Source organism: Heterodontus francisci, chromosome 11 (genome assembly GCF_036365525.1).
Source record: "Heterodontus francisci isolate sHetFra1 chromosome 11, sHetFra1.hap1, whole genome shotgun sequence".
Classification (NCBI taxonomy): Eukaryota; Metazoa; Chordata; class Chondrichthyes; order Heterodontiformes; family Heterodontidae; genus Heterodontus; species Heterodontus francisci.
In genome coordinates, this window is record NC_090381.1 from 105417783 (window position 1) to 105442855 (window position 25073).

Sequence of the window (25073 nt, forward strand, 5' to 3'; positions counted from 1 at the left end):
AATTGGAACTTTTGTTTCATGGGATTACTAGTCAGTAACATAACTACTACACTACCATAACTGCCTACTTTGGGTAGCAGGTTATGGAGAATGCCCCAGACGATTGACTCTGTTCCAATCCCCTATCACCAGGCTCATTAACTTGGAGCTAATTTGACCCTAAGAAGACCTGGTTTATCAAAGAAAGACTTGCATTTATATAGTGCCTTTCATAACCTAATGTCGTTCCAAAGCGCTTTACAGCCAATGAAGTTTTTTTGAAGTGTAGTTACTAATGTAGGAAATGTGGCAGACAATTTTGTGCACAGCAAGCTCCCACAAACAGCAAAAGGTGAATGACCAGATAATCTGTTTTAGTGGTTGGTTAAAGGATAAATATTGGCCATGTCATCAGGTAAAACTCCCTTGCTCTTCTTTGAAATAGTGCCACGGTATCTTTTACGTCCTCCTAAGAGGACAAGTGGGTCCTTGGTTTAACGTCTCAACTTAAAGACAGCACCACCTCCTTACCTGACAGGAAAGGCCAGTGGTACAGGAAAGTGTAGGCCAGGATGATACTGCAACATGACACTCAACTCTCTACACTCTATTTCCATCCTGCGCACATCCTGTTAGTGACTAACCACACAAGCAATGTCCAAGCCATATCGGATTCTTGCTTGCAACAGGTAGCAGCTACCTTTGCTGCAGAAAGCTCGCTGCATGCCTTGCTGCACTTTAATATTAGATCAAGAAAATTCATCCATTAAGAGTTGAAACCCAGCTTCTATTTGTGTGCTCTGATTGCAAATACAGATCAGTGCCAAAAATAAACAGTGTAACCATAACCTCCAAAGTGTTGTATATGGCGTTTGCCTCAAGGGTTTCTTCTGATACGGCCTAAAGGTTCGACGTGGCGGTCACTGTTGCAGACACGACTCTTAAATAGAAAGGTGACGTCACTGTTGTTTCTCTCACAAAGCATCTCTCCCAATTGACAAGTGTGGTACCAGACTAGGAAGTGCCCAGGTTTAATCCCTGCTCTGTGCTGGTGTCTAGACTAGGGTATTAAGGGTTAGGCAACCGAGGTGAGTAGATGGAGTTGAGGTGCAGATCAGCCACAATTTAATTGAAGGGCGGAACAGGCTCGAGGGGCTGAATGGCCTACTTCTGTTCCTGGATTATGGAGGAAAATATTTGTTTTGTGTATGTCAAGGCCCCATAACCAGCAAATCTGGTTGTTCAGGTAATCTGTTTTTGGTAGTGTTTAAGGGAAGAATGTTGATCAAGAAACTGAGAAATCCCAGTGTTTTTTTGGAATAGGAATAATGGTTCCTCCAAAAGACAGTCTCTGAGAATGTAGAACTCCCCGCCCCCCCCACCCCCTGCCCCTCCCATACTGAAGTAAGCCAGTGTTACATGTTCAAGTATTGGAGTGAATATTGAACCTTGAAACCTCTGACTCTCAGAATGCTACCAACTAGAGAGAAGCTGACATCTTTGGTACCCAGGAAACACTTTTCCCGAAAGGAAAGCAAACTAAATAGTTGTGTTTGTTGGCATTTGGTGATTAGGGAATATAAGAAAGACCATAACAACAGAAATAGGTCATTCAATCCCTTCACACAGAGTCTCGCACAGAATCGTTACAGTACAGAAGGAGGCCATTCGGCCCATCATGTTCACACTGGCTCTCTGAAAGAACAACTCCCTCAGTTCCATTCCCCTGCCTTCTCCCCATAACTCTGCAAAGTTTTTCTTTTCATATAACTCTCTAATTCCCTTTTGAATGCTTCAATTGAACCTGCCTCAACCACGTTTTCAGGCAGTGCATTCCAGACCTTAACCACTTGCTGCGTGAAAAAGTTTTTCCTCATGTCACTTTTGCTCCTCTTACCAGACACTTTAAATCTGTGCCCTCTTGTTCTTGATCCTTTCACAAGTGGGAACAGTTTCTCTCTATCTACTCTGTCCACACCCCTCATGATTTTGAATGCCTCTATCAATTCATCTCTCAGCCTTCTCTTCTCCAAGGAAAACAGTTTGAACTTCTCCAATCTATCTTCATAACAGAAATTCTCATCCCTGGAACCATTCTCGTGAATCTTTTCTGTACTCTCTTCAATGCCCTCGCGTCTTTCCTCAAGTGCGGTGCCCAGAACTGGTTGCAGTACTCCAGCTGAGGCCGAACAAGTGTCTTATACAAGTTCAACATAATCGCCTTGCTCTTGTATTCTATGCCCCTATTAATAAAGCCCAGAATTCTGTATGCTTTATTAACTGCTCTCTCAACCTGTCCTGCCACCTTCAATGACTTATGCACATATAGACCCAGGTCCCTCTGCTCCTGCACCTCCTTTAGAATTGTACCCTTTATTCTATAATGTCTCTCCATATTCTTCCTACCAAAATGAATCACTTCACATTTCTCTGCATTGAACTTCATCTGCCACCTGTCTGCCATTCCACCAATTTGTCTACGTCCTTTTGAAGTTCTACACTGTCCTCCTGACAGTTCACAAAGCTTCCAAGTTTCGTATAATCTGCAAATTTTGAAATTGTGCCTTAGGCTGACTGATCAGGGTCACAAAATGTTTTGATACAGGAACTTGAACTGTACAGTATGCTGAGCAACGACACTTACCATTCTGTGCACTGTACTATACAGCAGTGAGGCCCCAACACTCACCCTCAACTGTACCCTGTAACAGCAGTTCATCTTTTAATATACCTGAACTGAACCAATGTCAGCATTCTATGTCATGAAGTCTGCATTGCACTGTGCAGCAAACCAACACACTTACAACATGTAAACTATCTTAGGAACATAGGAACACAGCAACAGGAGTAGGCTTTTTACCCTCTTGAGCCTGTTCCTCCATTCAGTGAGATCATGTCTGATCTGCAACCTAACTCCATATACATGCATAGGTCTACGTCATTAATATAGATCAGGAAGAGCAAGGATCCCAACACTGACCCCTGGGTAACTTCACTACCAACCTTCCTCCAGCCTGAAAAACATCCATTAACCACTACTCTTTGTTTCCTGTCACTCAGCCAATTTTCTATCCATGTTGCTACCGTCCCTTTTATTCCATGAGCTATAAGTTTGTTCACAAGTCTGTTGTGTGGCACTGTATCAAGTCAGTTCTGCCATTCAGTTAGATCGTGGCTGAACTGTATATTCGCTCTAGCTACCTTTCTTGGTTCTGTGTCCCTTAATACACTTGCCTGACAAAAATCCATCTCGGCTTTGAAATTTTCAATTGATTCTTAACCTCTACAATTATGGGGGGAGAAAGTCTCAGATTTCCACTACCCTTTGTGTGAAGGAGTTGAACTTCCCCGCAGATAATGAAACAAATGGGTAAAATCTTTGATACCATAGGTTGTAAAATCGGCTGTGGAAGGAGCACGCTTCATGGGTGTAATAGCCATTTGTCACTTCATGATGACTTATGTTCTTCTGAGTTAGATTGTTGCCATTTTCAGGGAAGCCTCACTTTGAAAGCATCGCAATCATATCCCACGCCTGCCTTTAAAATCCTTGTATGGCGATGCCGCACCACACTTGAATGAAGTGATCCAGCCTTCTTTCCCGGCATGCTCTTGCTATTGCTCCATCATTTGGCTGCTTCCTGTTGCCTCTTCCAACCTTTTGGTGGCTACTTGTCCAGCCACTTCATTGGTGTCCATATGATCTCCCTGCCCAGTTCCTTTGAGGTGGTCCTCCCCATCCAGTTTCCTCCTCCTTCCTGATTGATGTCCTCCTTACACCTGTTTATCCTTTGTTTCATGCACACACATTAACTCTTGATTATTTGCACAATATTACAACTACAGGTTATTGCACACGTAGCATAGACATGTCATTAAATGGCCACCAAAACTCAATTGGGTCTCTCTGGGTCCACCTCTCTCACTTGCTACTGTCTAATAGTGACAATTCTGAGATGTTGTGATTCTATGAAAATTTACTTTCATGAAATTATCACCTTTCTTTAGAATGGAATTTTGCATGAAGTGGCAGCTTGTTTCTTACCAACTCGTAGTGCTACAAAGTAGACTACTGGCAGGCCTTCTGATGATTGAATGCAATGTACAGTATAGGGCTCACAACAGGTTGAGCTTCTGTGCAATGCATTTATACTACTGTGGTTGCATTTGGTTTAGGTACTGTGCAGTGCAGGGAATATTACTTGTGGAGGTTCACTGGGAAGATTGGTAGATTGTTGTCAAATTGATGAGACTTTTGTTAACCAAAAGTATTAAGGATATGCGTGTATATGGAGTTAGGTTGCAGATCAGACATGATCTCATTGAATGGAGGAACAGGGTTGAGAGGGTAAAAAGCCTACTCCTGTTGCTGTGTTCCTATGTTCCTAAGATAGTTTACATGTTGTAAGTGTGTTGGTTTGCTGCACAGCGCAATGCAGACTTCATGACATAGAATTCTGACGTTAGTTCAGTTAGGTATATTAGAAGATGAACTTCTGTTATAGGGTACAGTTGAGGGTGAGTGTTGGGGCTTCACTGCTGTATAGTACAGTGCACAGGATGGTAAGTGTCGTTGCTCAGCATACAGTACAGTTCAAGTTCCTGTATCAAAACATTTCGTAAACCTGATCAGTAGGCCTAAGGGCAATTTATTATACAGGTAGAACCGTAAGCATCAGTCTTAGGAACAAAATCTCATGCAAAATAAGCAGCTCATGCAAATATAATTCAACTAAGTAGATCTAAAAAAACAGGGGAGGCCAACCAGAATTTTAGAGCTGCATCACATTAAACAGGTTCAGTTATGTCAGATTAAACAGGTTATGTCAGTAACTGGATGGTTCAGTAACTGGGACTGTAATTGGTAATATCACCTCACAGGCACAGGTGAGAATTGATGAAGCATTGGAGAATAATATTAAAAGAGTATGACATTCCGGTGAGAGTCAGCCCCTTGTAGGCCCTGTCTGCTCTGCGGACATGAGTGTGCTATTGTGGCAGTGTCAGCTGATCAGACTGGAACTGAACCAGGACTAACTCGCTTAGAAATGTCACTGTCGTTAAGCAGTTAGCAGAGATAGATCAATCTGACAATCAGAAAGTATAAGAAAGAACTGGCATTTACATATCGTCTTTCACAACCTCAGCACATCCCAAACGCTTTACAGCCAATGAAGGACTTTTTGACATTTGGTTACTGTTGGGATGTAGGAAATGCAGCAGCCAGTATTCACATAGCAAGGTCCCTCTAACAGGAATGTGATGATGACCAGATGACCTATCTTTTAGTGATATTGGTTAAGGGATAAATATTGGCCAGGACAGCAGGAAGAACTCCCATCCTCTTCTGCAAGTTAGTGTCATGGGATATTTTGCGTCGAACTAAGATGGCAGACAGGACCTCTATTGAACTCATCGTCTCATCGGAAAGACATAGGATGAACCAATGCTATCAGGATTTTGGCTTGAAGCCTTTACAAGTGAATTACATTTTTCAGTATATCTGGAGTGGAGGATTTTTAAGACAGTATATGTTGGAATATCGCTGGCTGCATGCAACCTTGGTGCAGACGCAGTTGATATTAAGAGACACTGGACTTCTAGCAAGCTCATTCATATCATACTCACACTGCATGTGCTTTGCCCCATGCCAAAAATCAGAGGCAAGCCCAGTGTAGAGATTGTCTGTGCAACTTGTTTACAGACCAATCAGTTGTAGTTCTGCAATCTTCTCAGTGAGAGGAAAATGCATGATGACTGCTATCTCCGTCTCCACCTCTCCTTAACTTTCTCCCCCCTTCCTCCTGAGGATGATGCCCTGTGCTGAGTCATCTTCTACAGCTTCTGGCAGCTCTCCCAAGGCCTTGTCCAGTTGTCTATTGTCCATGCGTGAGCGGAGAACATTTAACTGAAGGCCCATCATAGCTGTACCTGTTTCTTGTCCTTATCTATCTTTATCTAGGGCTGCCACTTCTGGTCGAATGTATTCTTGGAAATTTCAACATAACTAATAAATGAAAGTCTTCAAAGAAAATGAAAAACATCCACAATTTTTTAAATTCCCCATGTTTTTTTTTCTCTTGGCTTGCTCGTAGCAGTGCAGTGGAGATTAATCTTTAATTCTTGGAGGTTGGCAATTCTAATTGTTACCCAATATTACATATACCATTGCAGCGCCAGTGCTACAGCAATCATTAGCTAAAGCCATGCTCCCAGTTTGTAATGTAGGGATACTGAGGCCTACTTTAGTAATGCCTGCCACACAGCCTGCTCCCAATGACTAATGAAGCACAAAACCAAGTGTTTGAACTTAACACCTTTCAGCTCTGTACAGCTGACTACCTTAGCTTGCTTTATTGAACTGTTACAGGAGCTTTGGAGAGAAATTCTGAATGACATCGATACTAGAATTACTGTTTTGAAATGGCACTTTAAAAGGAAATTATCTGTAAAATGAGTGTAGAAAACTTTTCCGAGTGCTTTTGTGAAAAATGAAAGGACAGACTTCTGACTGAAAAAGCATTTTAGCGTTGTGAAAATGGTAACAACTTGCATTTATAGCTTCTTTAATGCAGAAAAGTGCCCCAACATGCCTCTCAGGAGCATTATCAGACCTTTATGGGTACTAAGCCAAAGAAGGAGATATTAGGAGAAGTGACTAAAAGCTTTGTGAAAAAGATAGGCCTTAAGGAAGACAGCACGAGGTTTAGGGAGGAAATTTCAGAGCTTAAGGCCTTGGCAGCTGTAGGGCCAGTGCCAATGGGGGAAGGAGGTGGAACATGCACAAGAGGCCAGACTTGGAGGAGTGCGGAGAGCTCAAAGGGTTGTATGACTGGAGGAGGTTACAGAGGTAGGGAGGCACGAGGGCCATTGAGGGATTTAACGCACAGACAAGAATTTTAAACCAAAGGCATTGAATAAAACCTGATTCTTGTGAGCTATTCGTTTCCCCAACTGCAGATGATTCTTTCTTTGACTAGCACTGCTTGGAACCTGTAGGGTTGTCCAGTCTACTCAAGATTATAGGTTGTGAGTCTGGTTAGACTTGAATACAGGCCATTGTTGTGGGATGAGCATTAAAAAAAAATTGTTTTCAGATGGATTGCTGAACAAGTTTGCAGAGTTCAACAATCACTTACTGCCTGTGGTCATGAGTTAAGAATGGGCAATTCTTCAAGGGCAGCAGAAATAACAGTTTATGTCTTACTGTCCACAGACCTGGTGATGATGGTTGTTCCAGTTATTAGCAATAATCCTGTGTGAAGAGAAATATAGCAATGCGTAGAATTGTGCTGCTATTCACTGGGAAATCTTATGAGCTAGTTGTATGCCACAGCAGGAGTAGCTTGTGTCCTTCACTTCTATTGCAAAGAAAGGACTTGCATTTAGAAAGCGCCTTTCGCAGCCAATGAAGTATTGAAGTGTAGTCACTGTTGTAAAGTAGGAAATGCAGGAGCCAATTTGCACACAGCAAGCTCCCACAAACAGCAATGTGATAAACCATCAGATTTGTTCATTCGTTGGTGTCACTTCTTCCCAGAAGGTTAATAGCCATGGATCTCCACCTCTGTCTGTCCGTTGCTGTCCTTACACTTTTCACATCCAGGCCCATATATCCGTCATCCATTTTCTTCTCTACTTACCGTCCAATAATTGTCTACCTTCTGCTCTAACGATGTGACCGAAATATTATATCTTTCTCTCTTTGACGTTATTTTCTCTTTTCTCCAGCCATTTCCAGAACTTCCTCATTAGTCTTTCTGTCTGTGTAGTATATGCAGAACGTCCTCCTACATGTCCACATCTCAATCAGATAATTTCTTGTTTAATGATGTTGGTTGAGGGATAAATACAGGCCAGGATACAAGGGAGGACTACCCAGCTCTTCTTTGAAATAGTGCCACGGGATCTTTTACGTTCATCTGAGAAGGTAGACAGGGCCTCAGTTTAGCATCTCATCTGAGATGAGATGGGGATATGAGCATTGCTGACAAGGCTGGTATTTATTGCCCTTCCCTAGTTACCCTTGAGATGGCAGTGGCAAGCCTTCTTGTTGAACCACTGCAGTCTCTGTGGTGAGGATACTTCCCACAGTGCCATTAGGTAGGGACTTTCAGGATTTAGACCCAGCAACGATGAAGGAATAGCTGATATACATCCAAGTCAGGCTGGTGTGTGACTTGGAGGAAAGTTCATTTGAGAGACAGCACTTCCAGCAGTACAGCACTGCCTCAGTACCACCCTGGAATGTCAGCCTGGGTTATGTGCCCATGTGTCTGGAGTGGGACTTGAACCCATAACATTTTGACTCAGAGGTGAGACTGCTACCCACTGAGCTATGGTTAACACTTTATACCTATTCAATTTGACACCATATAGTCTAATCAGTGGAGTAAGGACAGGGGGACAATGATCACAATATTTTTATTCCACTCCAGCTTTTTCCGCTGAAAGATGATCGATGTTTGAACAAGTTTCCATAGATGTTGGCCGTCTTTTGGTGTCTAACCCAAGGAGCCGTTCTTCAGGTGTGAATCTGAAGAGTGAATGACAGCTTGGCCATCCCGGCACTGCACTGGTTGTCCACTTCGCACTTAGGAACATAGGAATTGCTAGACAAAAAGGTTGGGCTAGTCTTCTACCATCTTCATGATACAATGACAATGAAGTTGACTAATCATAACAGTCAATCTCTATCAGTTAATCTATAGCAATCCCAGTGAGGAAAATCCTAGTGCAGGAAAGCTTTGGGGGCCATAGTCACCTTTTGTCTCCCAAGCACACTACACTTGCCACATTTCATGTCTCAAATTATTTATATACTTTTTAATAGCCAGTTTTCTAGCAGTGCTCCAGTAAACAGCTGCCACAGAAATGATGGGCCAAATGGCCTCCTTCTGTGCTGTAAGATTCTATGAGAAGTAATTGGATAGTAAACAGGAGTAGGAACACTGAGAGTATTTTTGTCTCTTCCTGGCACATGGACTAAAGCTAACTGGAATGCTCTTACAGCCACTCAGGCTATGAACTATTAACTCAGCATTGCTAAGTGTAACTGTATGCAGAAGGCAGCTTACCAACCTAGTCATCAGGTGACTCAATCATTTTACATTAAACTATATATGAAAGCTTCTGCTTGTTATAAAGATGCCCCTCATATTATCGTTCTTCTTCATTCTGGAGATATGAGCATTTGCTGGCAAGGCTGGCATTTATTGCCCTTCCTTACTTACCCTTAAGATGGTGGTGGTAAACCTTCTTGTTAGACCACTGCAGTCTCTGATGAAGGTACTTCCCACAGTGCCATTAGGTAAGGAGTTTCAGGATTTAGACCCAGCTGATATACATCCAAGTCAGGATGGTGTGTGACTTGGAGGAAAACTTAGAGGTGGTGGTGTTCCCATGCACATACTGCTCGTCCTTCTAGGTGGTGGAGGTCATGAGTTTCGGACCTGAATCAAAGCAGTTGCCCTCTTAAAGTTTACAACAGAGTGAAGGGTTTTTATTTATCCAGACTCTGAAAATTAGATAATTCTGGGAGGTTGAGAGTGAGAAAATAAGCTTGGATTCAAGCAAAGGGTCAAGATGACATCATAACCATAAAACTCCAGTTGTTAATGAATATCTGCTGAAGGCTAATATTAAATTATTCCCTCTTAACCATCCGTTCTTTTATTAAAGGTGCTGTGCTCTCAGTAAAACAAAAGCTGCTCTAAGGGAACCGAAGGGTATGGGGATAGGGAGGAAAGTGGACGATTAGCTACGATCTTATCGAATAATGGAGGAGTCTCGAGGTGCCATATGGTCTACTCCTTCTCCTGTTTCTTATATTCTTATGCATGTTCTTAATCTTAAAACTAGAGCTGAATTGACATTGATTGCTGAGTAAGTGCATTTCACAATACCAGCACTGGGGAGTGGAAGGACTGTGTGACTTAAAGATGGAAATTGTTTGGCTGCAATCGGCACAGTGACAAACAGATCGAGACTATTTATTTTTATTTTCCTTCTTAATTTTATTCAACATGTTAAGAAAAGGCACAAAATGCCTTAACGTGCAGTTTGCCCGACTGGTTCCATCCTTTAGCAATGCTGCGTATGTTGCTATCTTACTCCTGGGAAGTGATTGTGAGAGCAAGGCATGTGTACACAAGGGTGTGATGTTTAGAATAATTCAGATTCAATTAGGCTATAGGCCTTGAAATTATGCTGTCGGCTGGTAGCAGGTAAACATTGAACACATTCCTGTCTAATTCCTTCAGCAGCCATTTTAATGGAGGCACTATCCCATGTAGGAACAGGAGAAGGCCATTCAGCCCCTTTAAGCCTCCTCCGCCATTTAATTAGATTGCAGTTTATCTGTACCTCAACTCTGCTTCCCCGCCATTGCCTCCTATTCCTTGACTGCCTCACCTAACAAACATCTTCCATTCATCAGGATAATATCCAAGAAAAGCCAATGAAAGGGAAAACAACAACTTAAACTGTATAAGAAGAGAGTGCTGATTGGGTGGCCAGTGAACTCTGAATGGTAGAGGTGTTGCCATGGAGAATGCACCAGTTTATGGTGACTGACAGTTAACTGACAAGCTTTATTTGAAATTTAAATCAGGCAGCTTGACTCTGATTGGTCAAGGCATTGCCCTGAGGAATGAACCAGTGAATGGCTGTCACTTATTGTGTTTAGCTGAAACAGGCACAATGTGTGTACATGTTCTTTCTGTCTGCAAATTGGTGTATTCTCCATGACAATGCCTCGACCAAAGTTCACTTGCCAACCAATCAGCACTCTCTTCTCATGCAGTATAAGTTGTTGTTTTCCCTTACATTGGTTATTCTTGTGGATTGTCCTGATGAGTGCACGACGAAAAGCTTTGACAACATGTCTCTCTTTTCAGCAATTCTCAAGTTCTGTACTACCAAATGACTATAACAAACATCTGTCAGTTTCAGTCTTGATAGCTCCAATTGTTCCAACATCTGTAGTCCTTTGGGGACAGAGTTCCAGATTTCTCTAAGTTTAAAATTGTGGTTGCTTGTTCTTGATTCTCCCACCAGAGGAAATATTTTCTCTGTATTCACTCTATCGAATCCATTTAACATTTGGAACGCCCCAATCAAATTACCCCTCAATCTTCCATATTCAAAGGAGTAGAAGCCAGGTTTATACAACCTATTCTCATGATTTTACCCTCTGAGCCCTGGTGTTATTCAGGTGAATCTGCACTGCATCCCTTACCAAGACCAGTGTATCCTTCCCAAGGTGTGGTGCCCAGAACTGAATGCAGTACTCTAGATGGGGTCTGACCAAGGCTCTGTACAACTGAAGCATAACTTCCTCCCCTTTGTATTCCAGCCTGCTTGACATAAAGGCCAACGTTTTGTTAGCTGCAAATGGCTGACGTCTCCTCTAAGACTGTACTGGATAAAGAAATTTGAACCAAATTCATGATATGTTACACCACAGCTTTATACTTCCACTTGTGGGGAGTACAAAACCAGAGCTCATAACTGTACAACAATCACTAATAAATTCATTTGGCCATTCAGGAGGAACTTCTTTATCCAGACAGTGGTGAAAATATGGAACTTGCTGCCACAATGAATAGTTGAGGTGAGTAGCATAGATGTAGTTAAGGGGAAGCTAAATAAGTACATGTGGGAGAAAAGAATAGAAGCATGTGCTGATAGGATGAGTTGCAGAGGAGTGGAAGGAGAATAATAAGGAGCCTAAATGGCAGGATAGACCAGTTGGGCTGAATGGCCTTTTTCTGTGCTGGAGACCTGATGTTATTTCAAGGTCTCTGAAAGTGGAAGTTAAGCAGGTGTTTGTTTGGGGACAAGGATCAACCTCGACTATGATGCGCCCCATGACCAAACAGCCTGTTGAAGCTTAACTGCCACTTAAGGAATGACCATCTGCGCAGGGAGGGTGGGTGGGGTGGGTGGGCCCAACATTCATGGAGCCACATTGTAATGCGACGCAGATCTTTTCAGGAGAGGATGGAAGAAAGGCGGTTGGGGGGGTGCGGGGAAGGGTTGGAGTCATACATGTGTCATCGTGAATGGGAATAATATTTAAAAATAAATCTTTAATCAAGCTTTAGAGAAATGTATTGCAGGGAGAAATCTGACAGAGAGCAGGCACACAGAATGAAGCAACAGAAGATTAAATTTCAGCTCCAACCTACATCTATTTATTTGACATGGTGAGCACTGGCTCAGTCTCTGCTGTCGCAGAGGGAGTGGCGGGGCAGGAGAGAGAGAGAGAGAGAGCAACTGAGAACAAATCCTCCATCCATTCCCTCTCACCAGCTATCTTCAGAGTCGTGCAAAAACATAATGAGGGAGATGTTAACTTTGCTCACCGAGCAGGACTGCTGTAGGATTAGGTGGAGCCCTGGTTTTCCTCCGCTGGCTCAATGTTACTTTCCCTTGCTTTCAAAGGATAAGAAAGACTTAGAATTACATAATGTATTTTCTGACATCTCCAAAGTGCTTTACAGCCAATGAAGTACTTTTTGACAATATAGTCACTATTGTGAAGTAGGAAACACTGCAGCCGATTTGCACACAGCAAGCTCGCACAAACAGAGTATGATAATGACCAGATAGTCTTTTTTTTAATGATGTTGAATGAAGGATAAATATTGGCCAGGTGTGAAATAGTGATATTGGATCTTTTACGTCCACCTGAGAAAGCAGACAGGGCCTCAGTTTAACACCTCACCTGAAAGACGACATCCCTGACAGTGCAGCTGTCCCTCGGTACTCCGCTGGAGTTTCAATTAAGACTAAAATCAAGTGAGGGTGTAAAACCAGTGTTGCACCCAATCCCTCTGTTGTCTGATGGGTCGATGAGGTGAAAATGACTCCCAAAATTCACCATTTGCCATATTCCATTTGTGGTTTAAAGTGGTCTCATTGTCTGCTAAATGGCACTATATATTATTCAAATTACCTTTCAAATACGCTCTTTGCGTATCTATCTGCGTGTGTGTCTTTATCTTTCATGGACTGATGATATTGGTGTTTTTAATTGGGATCTGAGCTCCTAGTGTTTAATTCAGTTTTCCATTAACTGTGGCAGATTTATAGACTGAGATATAACTGCGGCAGTGAAGGAGGGCCTTCTGTTGCAATTTAGGTTCAGTCTTGGGAGAGAGGCATGAGATCTTGAATTGATTTACTTACTATGCCACTGATATCCCGCATGCACTTGCAGCAGCGGGTTTAACTAGCAGCAGTAAGGCTGACGGCAACCAGGTAGGCCCGTGACAAATGGACCTTTCTTGTCACCAGTCTATATGGTGTTGCCAGCTCTGTAAGAGTGTATTCCTGGAGCTGTGGTCACATGACCCCCCTGCCTCCAACCATCCCGCCCGCACACTCCCACCATTGGCTGCTCAGCATAGCCTTCCGCATGGCCAATCGGAAAGCAAATGGACTGTTCATTGGCGGCATGGTTGAGGGACAGTGGGAAAAGTGTAGTGATGAGGCATGTATAGACTGCACCATATCTGGCAAGGATATTGAATGGACTAATTGTTGCATCTTTTTTTCCTTATATTTAGGAAATCCTCTTCCTTAGCCCCAGTAAAACAGTCCTGGCTTTAACCTGCTAAATGCAGGCTGGAGCTCAGCAATACAGCCAGAGGTTAGACAATATGGTGCTTATTGTAGCAATTGAAAGATCCGGAATAATTTTGAACTCTATTCTAATTGCTGCGATGATCTTGCAAAGGAACTTTACAGGTCCCTAGATAAGTACCAACTTGGAATGATTACAGTCTATTCCTGGCCACATGGGAGTGTTGATGTTGCTCATCAGTCGAGATGTAGTGTTTTTATTTCAGTTCATTTCAGGGGTGTAATTGGAGTCTGGCTGTGCGATAATGTTTATAAATGTTTAGTGCCTGAGAAGCATTACTCTGCTAAAATACTGAGCTCCAATCATCTGTTTGGTCCTCCCTCCTTGACCCAGCACAAACAGCCAGGGTTATGAACTCTCGATTGCTGTCCACTGACCCGTTACCCTTGCGGGAGAGTGCGTGTGCACACGGACATCGGATGAGGACATGTTTGAGCTCGGGTGTGACGCCCTCCATGGTCAAATTGCTTGTTGACTTTCACTGCCTAGACTTTCACGTGACGAATGAGCCTTTTGCAGCAAGGCTGCCAGGTGCCTATATAACCCATCCATGGCATTGGCCAGCACTTGGAGAAGAGGGAGAGGATGGAATTGGGGCGGATAAGAAAAAGCAGGAATTTCTCTGGAAAAGAAGGCGAGATATCGGTGTGATGGAGGGGAGAGAATTGCACCTTGTTGCAGCTGAAAGCAATTCTAACTTCAGTGTGCAACCCCAACTGTTATTGGATAAATTAATGGGGAAAAGAGGAAGCATTCACAGCATTGATTCATGGCTAGCTAGGATGCTCAATGGATGCATGGTTGATGACATGTATAGATCTAATCCCAGCATGCCTTCAACTGATGCCATCACCTACAGAACCGGGGTGGGGGGTAAGCTGGCGGGTGGAGGTTTAAGGGACGGGTGGAGCCAGCAAGAAGTTCAAAAACACACAGTCTTGCTAAAATCAAATTGCCTTGCTTAATATTTAATGCTGGTGTAATGGAATAGCATTTTACCTTGGCAGTGCTTGGTCTGCTGGGCATTCAGGCAGCACTGTGAGTCCTCTGTTCCCCGTTTAACACGGACCTTGACTGTGGAAAAAAGAAAGGTCACCATAAAGGCAGCTTTTGTTAATATCTGACTTGGCTGTGATATACTGAGAAAGTAGCCGCCGGCTGAATGAAATAGTTTTATAACTTGATGCACCGCCCCGGAGCAGTGACGCGAGTTGGTACCTCCTTTGATTTCAGGGAGTGGGGGCTGCGGGTGGGGAAAGGGAGGCGAGAACGTACCATTCACAGCAACCCCCTTCTCTTTCTCTCCTGTTTGTTCCTGACAGTGAAAACTGTACTGAGCCTGTGCCTCAGGCGATGCCAAGTTAACTCCAGAGTCTGCGGGATTATGCTTGACTCTTGCGCATTTGCTTGTGAGTGCGTGTTTGCGTGAGTGCCCACCTGTGTTAGTGAGCGTGCAAGCATGTGTGAGGGTGTCTTTGTGCAGGTAAGCGCGTGTGTGTCTGTGTGTGTGTAAGCATGTGAGTGTGCACGTGCGTGTGACTGTGAAAGCATGTGAAAGTGTGTATGTGTGTGTGCATGTTTGCGTGTATGTGCGTGTGAGGTTCTGCAGGTGCTTTGGCTCTTGCTGGAAGCTGGTGATAAGCTAACCTGGATTAATCCACTAATTGCATGTTGGGTAAATATCTGAGACGCCAAACAAAATAAGCACATGGTTTGACTTCACGCAGCGGAATTAGTCGCATCTGATGGGCATTTTCTGTGCTTATAGCATAGCAGTGAATGTCTGACAGGCGCGACCTTTCACGAGACAGCTGACACTTTTGGCTTCCTGCCCAGTATATTGCTGCAACACTCTTGTTGATTGGTTGTCTCGCTGTCATGCATTGCTTCACAAGGGGAGAAACAGCCCCTTTTTTTTATATAATGTACAATGGCTGGCTGCATTATGCTGCACTGTAAGTATTTTGTTATACGCAGGTAGACTGTTGCCTTTGCATGTTACTTCCAGCTTGACGCAGGAAGGTTTATTTTAATTTCCTGTTCATTTCGTTTTTTTTGTTTTTTATGGGATGGGAGTCAAATATTGGTTGGTAAAATGTTGATGTATCTGTTTCTCCTACAGGTTGGTACTGAGAAGTGCCTTTCCTGGAGTCTCTGCTGCTTGGAACAGCTTCTAGAGCAGTCTCTGCTTTTTTGCCTTGCTTGCTACCAGCTAGACTGCAACAACTGCACATCCAACCCCTCCGGCTTTAGTACAATCGCCCGCCCCCCTCCTCCTTTTCCCCTTGCACCCCCCTCCCCTTCATTCCCACCTAGATCTGAAAGAGAGAGAGAGAGGGAGAGAGAGAAAGAACTTTTCGCAGTATATCAGCCTGGCATTGCTCTCTTGCTATTTTATTGTAACAAACAAAGAATTATACTATAACAAAAAAAAAATCAACTCTGCTGAAAAGATTACCTTTTGCCTGAAACAATCAAGGGAAGTAAAACACTCAAAAAAAAGGAAAAGCTGATCACTTTAAATTGCTGCAATCAGCTGGTCAGACTTGATCGATATTGATTACACAACACTGAAACTTTGTCAAATCGTCTGGCTGGATATTGCCTTTTGAATAATTATACTGGAAGCAACTGGGATAGTCATTGTCAGCAAAGGGATTGCCCCATTTCCAGGCTTCAAAACGGGCTTTTCATTGGCAACACGGAATGGGTCACTGAGAGTACAAAGCTTGTCCTGGGTCTGACGTACAGCTCCTCGCCGGTGATAACACTGTTGCTTTTAAACAAAAATAAAAAGAAGAAAGCCTTTTTATTTCAGAATTTTGTTTTTTAAAAAATCCTCGCCAATCTAATGCCAGGAGTTTTCTCTGAAAGGAAACTTCCTCCTGGTGATCTTTCTGTCGAAAAAGCCTTTTCCCCCCCAAAAATCGGCGAGTTTTTTTTAACCGACCTTCATCGCATCGCAATCTACCTGTTCCGGAATATCTCACCTGCCTGATAACTCAAAAACATGGCCGTTAGTGTGGCACAGATACGGGACACAAAATGGCTGACATTGGAAGTGTGCAGAGAATTTCAAAGAGGGACTTGCTCACGACCAGATACGGAATGTAAATTTGCACATCCTTCCAAAAGTTGCCAAGTTGAAAATGGACGTGTAATCGCCTGCTTTGATTCACTGAAAGTAAGTACAGAAATGATATAAATGCCTCGTTGATTTGTGCGCGCATGTATTTTACTGTCAATCGATGGACAGAAATTCTGTTTTGTGTGCACTGCTTCACATGCTGTGCACGTGATGATGGTGAAGTGCAGCGCCCTCCGAGTGTTCTAAATGGTTAAAGAAGAACAAAATCAGCTTTACAACGAAGTGTTGATCCTGCTCCACATGAGTCACTGTTTATGTTATGCTTTACGAAGTTAGGTTTTCACATTGATGTCATGCAATGATTGAAGGGGGCGAAAAAGCAGCTTATAAGTTAACCAGATGTCAATGCTGCTTACTTCAGTGTATGTATTAATTGAAGGGTGTCGTGTCCTTTATTTCCTTAAAAAAGTGAATGATGTTTGTGAATAATTTTCTGGTCTATGGGCAATGATTTTTTGTTTCCTATACTGTAACATCTAAGCCCCACGTCCAATTTCCAAAGACCGTTGTCAAGAGGTTTGTATGCGTGGTTGGTGCCAGCCAGAGCTGTCTACTGAGAAGAATGGTGGTAGTCAATGTGTCTCAGAGCTGAAGCATGGCAATGAATATAGCCTGTGTAATTTGCTGTCTATTTTTAGCCCTTCTAGCGTAGCGGACCAAATACTTTGTGAGGGGATCCCACAACAAAATGGCATGACCCCCTTTCAACTGTTCAGCCATAGATTGGCTAAGGTCCAGTCTGTTACCCAGGCCGAGAAGGACCGGAATAAAATATACTTTTCAGATAATACAGGAGTCAAAAGGATTCAACCAAACCTGCACCATATTCAAAGTAGGTGTTGAAATGTAACAAGGCTCAGCCATTTTTGAGGCCTGTACTGAAGGATTATGGTCATGTGACCTGGCAGGCACCTCTTCACTGCTAGCCATTCTTCATTTGCTTACAAACCCAAGACACAAAGGCATGATTGTTACATGTGAAGTTAATGTGACCGAGACAGAGTCGCTCTCTTCACTCTCCCCAAATAAAAACAATTCCGCTAATTTCTAATTTCTCATTAACACCATGCAGTAGTGTGACTGCATGCGTACAAAAGATGTCCTGATCGTACTTGTTTGGATAATTTTTTTTATTCTTTCATGGAATGTGTGCGTCACTTACAAGGCCAGCATTTGTTGCCCATCCCGAATTGCCCTTGAACTGAATGGCCTTGCTCGGCCATTTCAGAGGGCAATTAAAAGTCAACCACATTGCTGTGGGTCTGGAGTCACATGCAGGACAGATGAGGTAGGAACGGCAGATTTCCTTCCCTGAAGGACATTAGTGAACCAGATGGGTTTTTAAGACAATTGATAGTTTCATGGCACCAATACTGAGACGAGATTTTAGTTCCATATTTTTTCAAATTAAATTAATTGAATCTAAATTCCATCAGCTGCCTGGTGGGATTTGAACCCATGTCCCCAGGGTATTAGCCTGGGCCTCTGGATTACCATCCAGTGACATTGCCACTAAGTCGACCAAGACCAATCGCGAGCATGAGATGGTTGGATCTAAAGTAGTTAAAAGTGACTCCAGGAAGAGCTGCTTCATGCAATTGGGTTGTGAGAATGTGGGATTCACTACCACAGGACAGGATACTTGCAAAGTCACTGGAACTGTTTGAAAGGGAAATTAGACACTCACATGTTGAGTAGGAGTATGACACCCTTACAAGTCCTTTTCTCACTGACCAGAGATGTTGCCTTGGTTACAATTCACTTCTGTGGGCTTCTCATTTACAATGCAGGCAGAGTTGCCAACTCTGGTTGGACGTTTTCCTGGAGGTTTTATCAAATGACCTCCTGCCCCAGTGGCCTCGCCCACCTGCACACTCCTGCCATTGGTTACCTGAACATCCATCCTCACAGCACCCCACCTTCCCATGCCAACTGGAGAGTGAACATCTCTTCATTACCTGATTGGGTTAAAGCCAGGGAATATGGATCAAAAAGATGAAGCTGTCATGGTAGTGGAAAAGGCTCGATAGCGAGAATGCCTTCTGTTGAGTTGTGTAAAAAGGACTAGAGAAACTTGGGCTATTCAACCATGAAGGGAGGTGACTTAGAGAGAACCTCATGGATGATGAATATAAGAACAAAAAGACAAATCCAGTACACTACTTCAAAGTAATCCATTGATGGTAGGACCAGGACAGTTCAAATAGTCCCAGTGGATCTTTAATATCCATCCAGCCCATATGAAAAGGGCAGGCAAGGCCTCAGTTTAACATTGTACCTCCAGCAATGAAGCACTGCCCCGGCACTGTGCTTGAGTGTCAGTCTAAAGATGCAAATTTAGGACTGATATCTGGAAATTCTTTGCACAAAAGAATGACTGTTGGGTTTTGTCGCCATTATCCAACCCAAAATATTCAAGAAACAGTTGCACGTTGTGATGGGGGGAACGTTTTTCTAGACAGGTAGATTAGGATGAGCCAAGCGGCCTTCCTCATCTGTATGCATCTTGTGATTCTGCTCTGTACACACTGTCCACTGAGCCTTAAGGTTTCCAATGGAATTAAGCTAGGAATTCTTAGATCGTAAAGGGCTGCTACTGCCTTGCTGAGTATGAAATGTTCTTTTTCGAGAAACCAGATAGTGGTGATCATATCTTCACACTAATAGTTGGAGTGTTGTGAGCGTGCCTGTATTTGGACTCGGGCTGATGTTTGATCCCTGTACAGGATAGTCTCCATGAGCCTAAGGATTCGGGCTTAGGTTCCAAAGGGTTTAGGGGCTCGGCTGTTCATGAGTGGTGGAAATCATTGCCTTGCCTGTTGACACATATACAAATCTACCTACAGTGGCGGAGTGGTAATGTCACTGAAGTAGTAATCCAGAGGCCCAGGCTAATGCCCTGAGAACACAGGTTCAAGTCCCAACATGGCAGCTGGTGGAATTTAAATTGAATTAATTAGTACGTTCAATAAATTAGTAAAAATCTGGAATTGAAAGCTAGTCTCAGTTACATCACACCATTACTATCATCAGTTGTTATAAAAACCCATCTGATTCACTAATGTCCTTTAGGGAAGGAAATCTGCTGTCCTTAACGGGTCTGGCCTACTCCAGACCCACAGCAATGTGATTGACTCTCAACTGCTCTCTGAAATGGCCTCGCAAGCTACTCAGTTCAAGGGCAATTAGGGATGGGCAACAAATGCTGGCCTTGCCAGCGATGCCCACATCCCGTGAAAGAATAAAAAAAAATCTCAGCGACTAACAAGCTCAGGGTTTATGAGGTGTCGCCTTGGTTACCTTCTTGTAATCACAAAGCCTAGATGATGGACCTAAGCTCCTACTGCAGGCAGAGTTGCCAATTCTGGTTGGGCACATTCCTGAGGTTTTATTGCATGATCACCCCACTCCCACACTCCTGCCGTTGTTCGCCCAACACCTTTATCTTCCTGAAGTAGTGCCTTCCATCCTGATTAGAAAGGAAATGATCTTTTTATTACCTGATTGGACAACACCTGACTGCCAGCCTAGTAGCCTTTGCCACAACCCCCCACACCACCCCTCCCCCACCTCTATCCAGTAGTTTATAACCAATGCAGAAGGGTTCCCAGCAGTATCGTAGAGATTCATCTTTAATTCCTGAATGCTCCAGGAGAATCCTGGAATGTTAGCAACCCTAAGGGCTGTACAAGTTCTGAGTTTCAAAAGGTTAGCAAAGTAGAGATGAATCAGGAACTGATGATTAGGTTATAAAAGGCTGGTGGATTATAAGAAAGGAGGAAAGTGAGGGAAAGTCAGAGTTTTAAGATGGTGAGACAGAGCAGCAAATGGTGAGGTGAGTCTCGATTTCAACTCCGTGAGACAGTGTGAGGAGCAAGAGTGTTGTAGGATGGCATATTTGGAGCCGGGGAAGAGCAAATGTTTCATGCAAAACTATAGCTGATTTGATAAAATAGAGGCAACATATGCCACCTCCTGGAGCCTCTTATACCACATAATACAAGAGAAGACACGTGGTCAGAGCCAGTTCAGAATCCAAGAGCTTCCAATGTTGTGTCTGTAAATTCCACTGCCACATATTTGCACTTATTGAACCTCAGACAGTCTTTGGTATTTCCAATGAGTCACTCTCTGGGAGGGATTAGGTGTGAAGATAGATCTGTCACTATATTTCCAAGTCCTCATTGTGTGTGGAGATTTGAGGGGGAATTATGAGAGAGGAGTGTTGAATAAATACAGGTCTATTTTCTATGCCTTCTTGACATTTTCTGTGTATAGTAAATCATTGAAAAACAAATTTATTTTTAAAATATTTATATTGACGGTGGGAAGAGGACTTTTTTTTTGTTCCCTACCTTTAAGCAAGTTTATTTCCCTGTTTTGGGTGCCAATATTTTTCTCTTAATAAACCCCACAGCGTTTGCCCACTATAGGACGAGGGAGCCAGAGGGGAGATCATTTTTTTTATGATGCATCATGTTGTGACCTGGAATGTACTGCCTGAAAGTCAATAGTAATTTTGCAAAGGGAATTGGCTGAAAGGCTGAAACTTTGAAGGATAGAAAATTGCAGGGCAATGGCCAAAGTGAGGGAGAGTAGGATTAATTGAATAGGTCTTTCAAAGAGCTAGTACAGGCAGGCTGGGCCGAATGGCCTCTGTCTGTGCTGTAAGATTCTAGGGTTCTATATTTTTTTTCTCCTGCTTTGTAGATAAGCAAGTGCTAATGTGAAGCCTTAACCTTTTATTTGTAATTGTTTCTCTCTCTTCCCCTCCTGATTCTAGCTGCATTGTGGATCGAGGTATAGCAAAAGCAAGAACTTGTATTTATTGAACGCTTCTCAATTGAAGTGGCTCCAAATGCCTCACGCACACAGTCTTACTTTGAAATGGAGAGACTGTTATGAGGTGTTTTGTCATATGAGCTGTAGCTCAGTTGGTAGTGTTCTTGTCTCCACATCAGATGGTTGTGGATTCAAGTCCCACTCCAGGGGTTTAAGCACAAAATCTAGGTTGACAGCTCAGTGCAGTGTTGAGGTAATGTCAGAGGTGCCATCTTTCAAAGCTTTCCAAGCCCCCATCTGCCCTCTGACATGGGCATAAAAGTTTCCATTGATGTAGTTAGAAGAAGAGCAGGGGAGTTATTCCTGGTGTCCTGGCTGATATTTGTCCCTCAGCCAATGTTACTAAAGCAGGTGATCTGGTTATTATCACATTGCTGTTTGTGGGAGCTTGCTGCGTGCAAATTGGCTCCTGCATTTCCTGCCTTACAACAGAATCTAGAGTTCATTGGCTGTAAAGCTCTTTGAGACATCCTGAGGTTGTGAAAGGCACGATATAAGTGCAAGCTTTTCTTTCTTAATATGAGAGCCTAATTGCATACTTATCATACAAGATCGCACAAATACCTGTTCTTAGTAATGTTGGTCGAGAGAGGAATGTTGGTCGAGACACAAGAAGAAATCTGCTCACTTTGAGTAGAACCATAGATCTTTAATACCCATCTGAACCCCATGAAAAGGCAAGAAATGGCCTCAGTTTAACACCTGACAAGAGCCATCACTTGCTGTGGGTCTTTGCCTCAATGATGGCCATGAGTTGCCTTGACACTTGCGATGTATTAAAATATGTTTGAAATACATTTTACAAATTTAGTATGCAGTCACTTTGAGGTCTAACAGTCAGCCAAGCTTTTGTTTCCTCACTTCTATTTTATCAATTGCTCCAGTTAAATATATAGTTTTTTTTTTAACAAAATTGAAGGACAACCTATCAACTGTCTCATGCCCTAAATAGAATTTGCAACAATTTGAGGTGAGCATTCATTCAATTGGAAACCGTGATGTTTTAAAATGAGTGCTTGTCTTTATTCCACTGGCTTTCTGAATGTTTTTTTAACATTCCATTTAGTGTAATCAGAAGCAGATTTGTTCAAATGGCCTACAGAGCTTGGGCAGAAAACACAGGCCTTCTCCTGGCAGCCAAGGCCAGGAAGTTACGACTGGATGATTGTCGGAAATGAGTAGCCTAACAGAGGCAGTTAATCAAATTCCTGGCTTTCACTGTCAACTTCTGAGAATAGAGTAATAGTTCCAGAGTAATAGTAATAGTAATAGAGTAATAGTTCCAGAGTAATAGTAATAGCGTAATAGTTCCAGAGTAATAGTAATAGTAATAGAGTAATAGTTCCAGAGCCAGTGCCTTCATTTTCAACTTTATTATGATCCGCTGGAATGAAATTCAGATTTTTTCAGTGTGGAGACGTTTGATTTAAAATCTCTAAATCTTATTTCTTGACAGCAACTTGCATTTATATAGATCCTTTAAAGTAGTGAAAGGCACTTTACAGGAGTATTGTTAGACAGAATCTGACACTGACCCACATAAGGAACTATTAGGACAGATGACCAAAAGCTTGGTCAATGAGGTAGGCTTTAAGGAGCATCCTATAGGAGGAGAAAGGTGGAAAGCTTTGGTCAGGAGAGGTTCTAGAGTTTAGGGCTTTAGACATCTGAAGACACAGCCTCCAATGTTGGAGTGATTAAATGCACAAGGGGCCAGTATTGGAGGAGTGCACAGATCATGGAGGGATGTAGGGCTGAAGGAGGTTACAGAGATTGGGGGAGGTGGGGGGGAAGGGGTGAGGCCATGGAGGGTTTTGAAAACAAGAATGAGAATTTTAAAATCAAGGTGTTGCTGGATCCGGAGTCAATGTAGGTCAGTGAGCGCAGGGGTAATAGGGGAATGAGAGTTAGGATATAGACGGCAGAGTTTTGGATGAAAACTGTTAAAGTGTTCCGTTGGCTGTTGGGATCTAAGCTTTTAATCTGAGGCAAATGTGTTTATGGACTGACTAAGCACATTGGAACATAAGGAATTTTTGATGAGAAAAGACAGATGGGCCACTCAAGCCCATCAAGCCCACTCCATCCAGTATCCAGGAAAATTCTGTCATGGGCCACTTGCTCCCATATGTAAAGGAACAGAGAACATTGAAGCAACACAGTGGAATGTGAACATCTTATATTCGAATGCCATTTTAATACCATTGTTGCCCACGCTGGAGAAAGGAACTTTATGTGAAAACCTCATGACACCTTTGTCATTATTGATCTCTAACCCACAATACCTTTTCTCATGGGATATCAGTCTGGTCCATTTATAATTATATCAGTTTCTCTTGAATTTGTTCTCAAGATGTGGGTAATACTGACAAGACAGTATTTGCCTAATTGTCCTGTGGGGTATTCAGATTAATGTGGAACTGGATTCACATGTAGACCAGGTAAGGATAACAACTCCGTTCCCTCAAGGACATTGGTGAAGCAGCTGGGTTTTCACAACAATCTGTTTTTTTCATGACTGTTTTTCCCCTGGAGCAAGCTCAAAGTCACCAAATTTATTGAATGCAATTTCACAACTTGTGGGATTTGAACTATCTGTGTGATTGTTGATCCAGTGACAAGACTATCACACTTGAGCTGACCACTGAATCAACTCCCTTCCCTGGAATCTCTGCTAACCTGTGGGATTTTTTTTTTTCTCTGACCAAACTCAAGGTTTCTGAAAACTCATGTTTTGAGCTAAACAGCTCTGATAAAATAGTGGGCAGAGGGTTGTTAGATTTTAATACACAATCCAAATTCAAGTCTTTTTTTTGTTTCCAAGCATGATCATTGCCACTTGATGAGCTCTTGCACCCATCAGATCTTGTCGCTGCCCCATTGTGGACCTCTTGCAGTGGAGGTGCTACACAAGGACTATAGACGATTGAGTGATCTGTTAAGTGGAATTGATAGGGCAGATAGAAGGAAACCATTTCCTTGCCAAAAATATACTTTATTCATAAAATTTGTGTAAAAAAAAATACACTAACCGTTCAAATTTGACTTTATGTAAAGTGTAATACAGATCAGTTTCCTTCAATACTGTACATGAGGTGCCTCACTACACTTGCCATTTCATGTTATATTTACAATGTACATTTACATTCCATGTCAAACACTTTCTGGTACATATAGGCCAAGGGGGTTTACTTGGGTTCCAGCCCCCTGGTATACTGTAGCAGGGGGGTGGGGGGGCCTTACACAGTGGTCTTTCCCCATTGAGCCTTTGTAGCAGCTGCCCCAAACTTGATAGTGAGAAACAATTTTCCTCTAATAGGGGAGTTCAAAACAATGGGGTATAACCTTAAAATTTGAGCTAGGTCATTCAGGATGCACTCCTTTACATAAAGGGTAGTGGAAATCTGGAAAATTCTCTCCAAAAAGTTGTTAATGCTGGAGCTCAATTGAAAA

At 42.8% G+C, this 25073-nt stretch overlaps 1 protein-coding gene across 19 annotated transcripts in view; it reads left to right on the forward strand.

Moving 5' to 3' along the window:
- The window catches only part of mbnl1 (muscleblind-like splicing regulator 1), a 331023-nt gene that overhangs the window by 145873 nt on the left and 160077 nt on the right, over window positions 1-25073 (forward strand). For 17 of the 19 annotated variants that reach the window (XM_068042704.1, XM_068042707.1, XM_068042703.1 and 14 more), the window contains exon 3: window positions 15753-16814. The exons of 1 other annotated variant lie outside the window; for it this stretch is intronic. In XM_068042704.1, the coding sequence (XP_067898805.1) occupies window positions 16641-16814 (174 nt within the window). In that variant the 5' untranslated portion in view covers window positions 15753-16640. Of the gene's footprint in view, window positions 1-8440; window positions 8604-15752; window positions 16815-25073 lie in introns of those variants that run through there. One more of the 19 variants, XM_068042714.1, reaches the window with a different exon arrangement.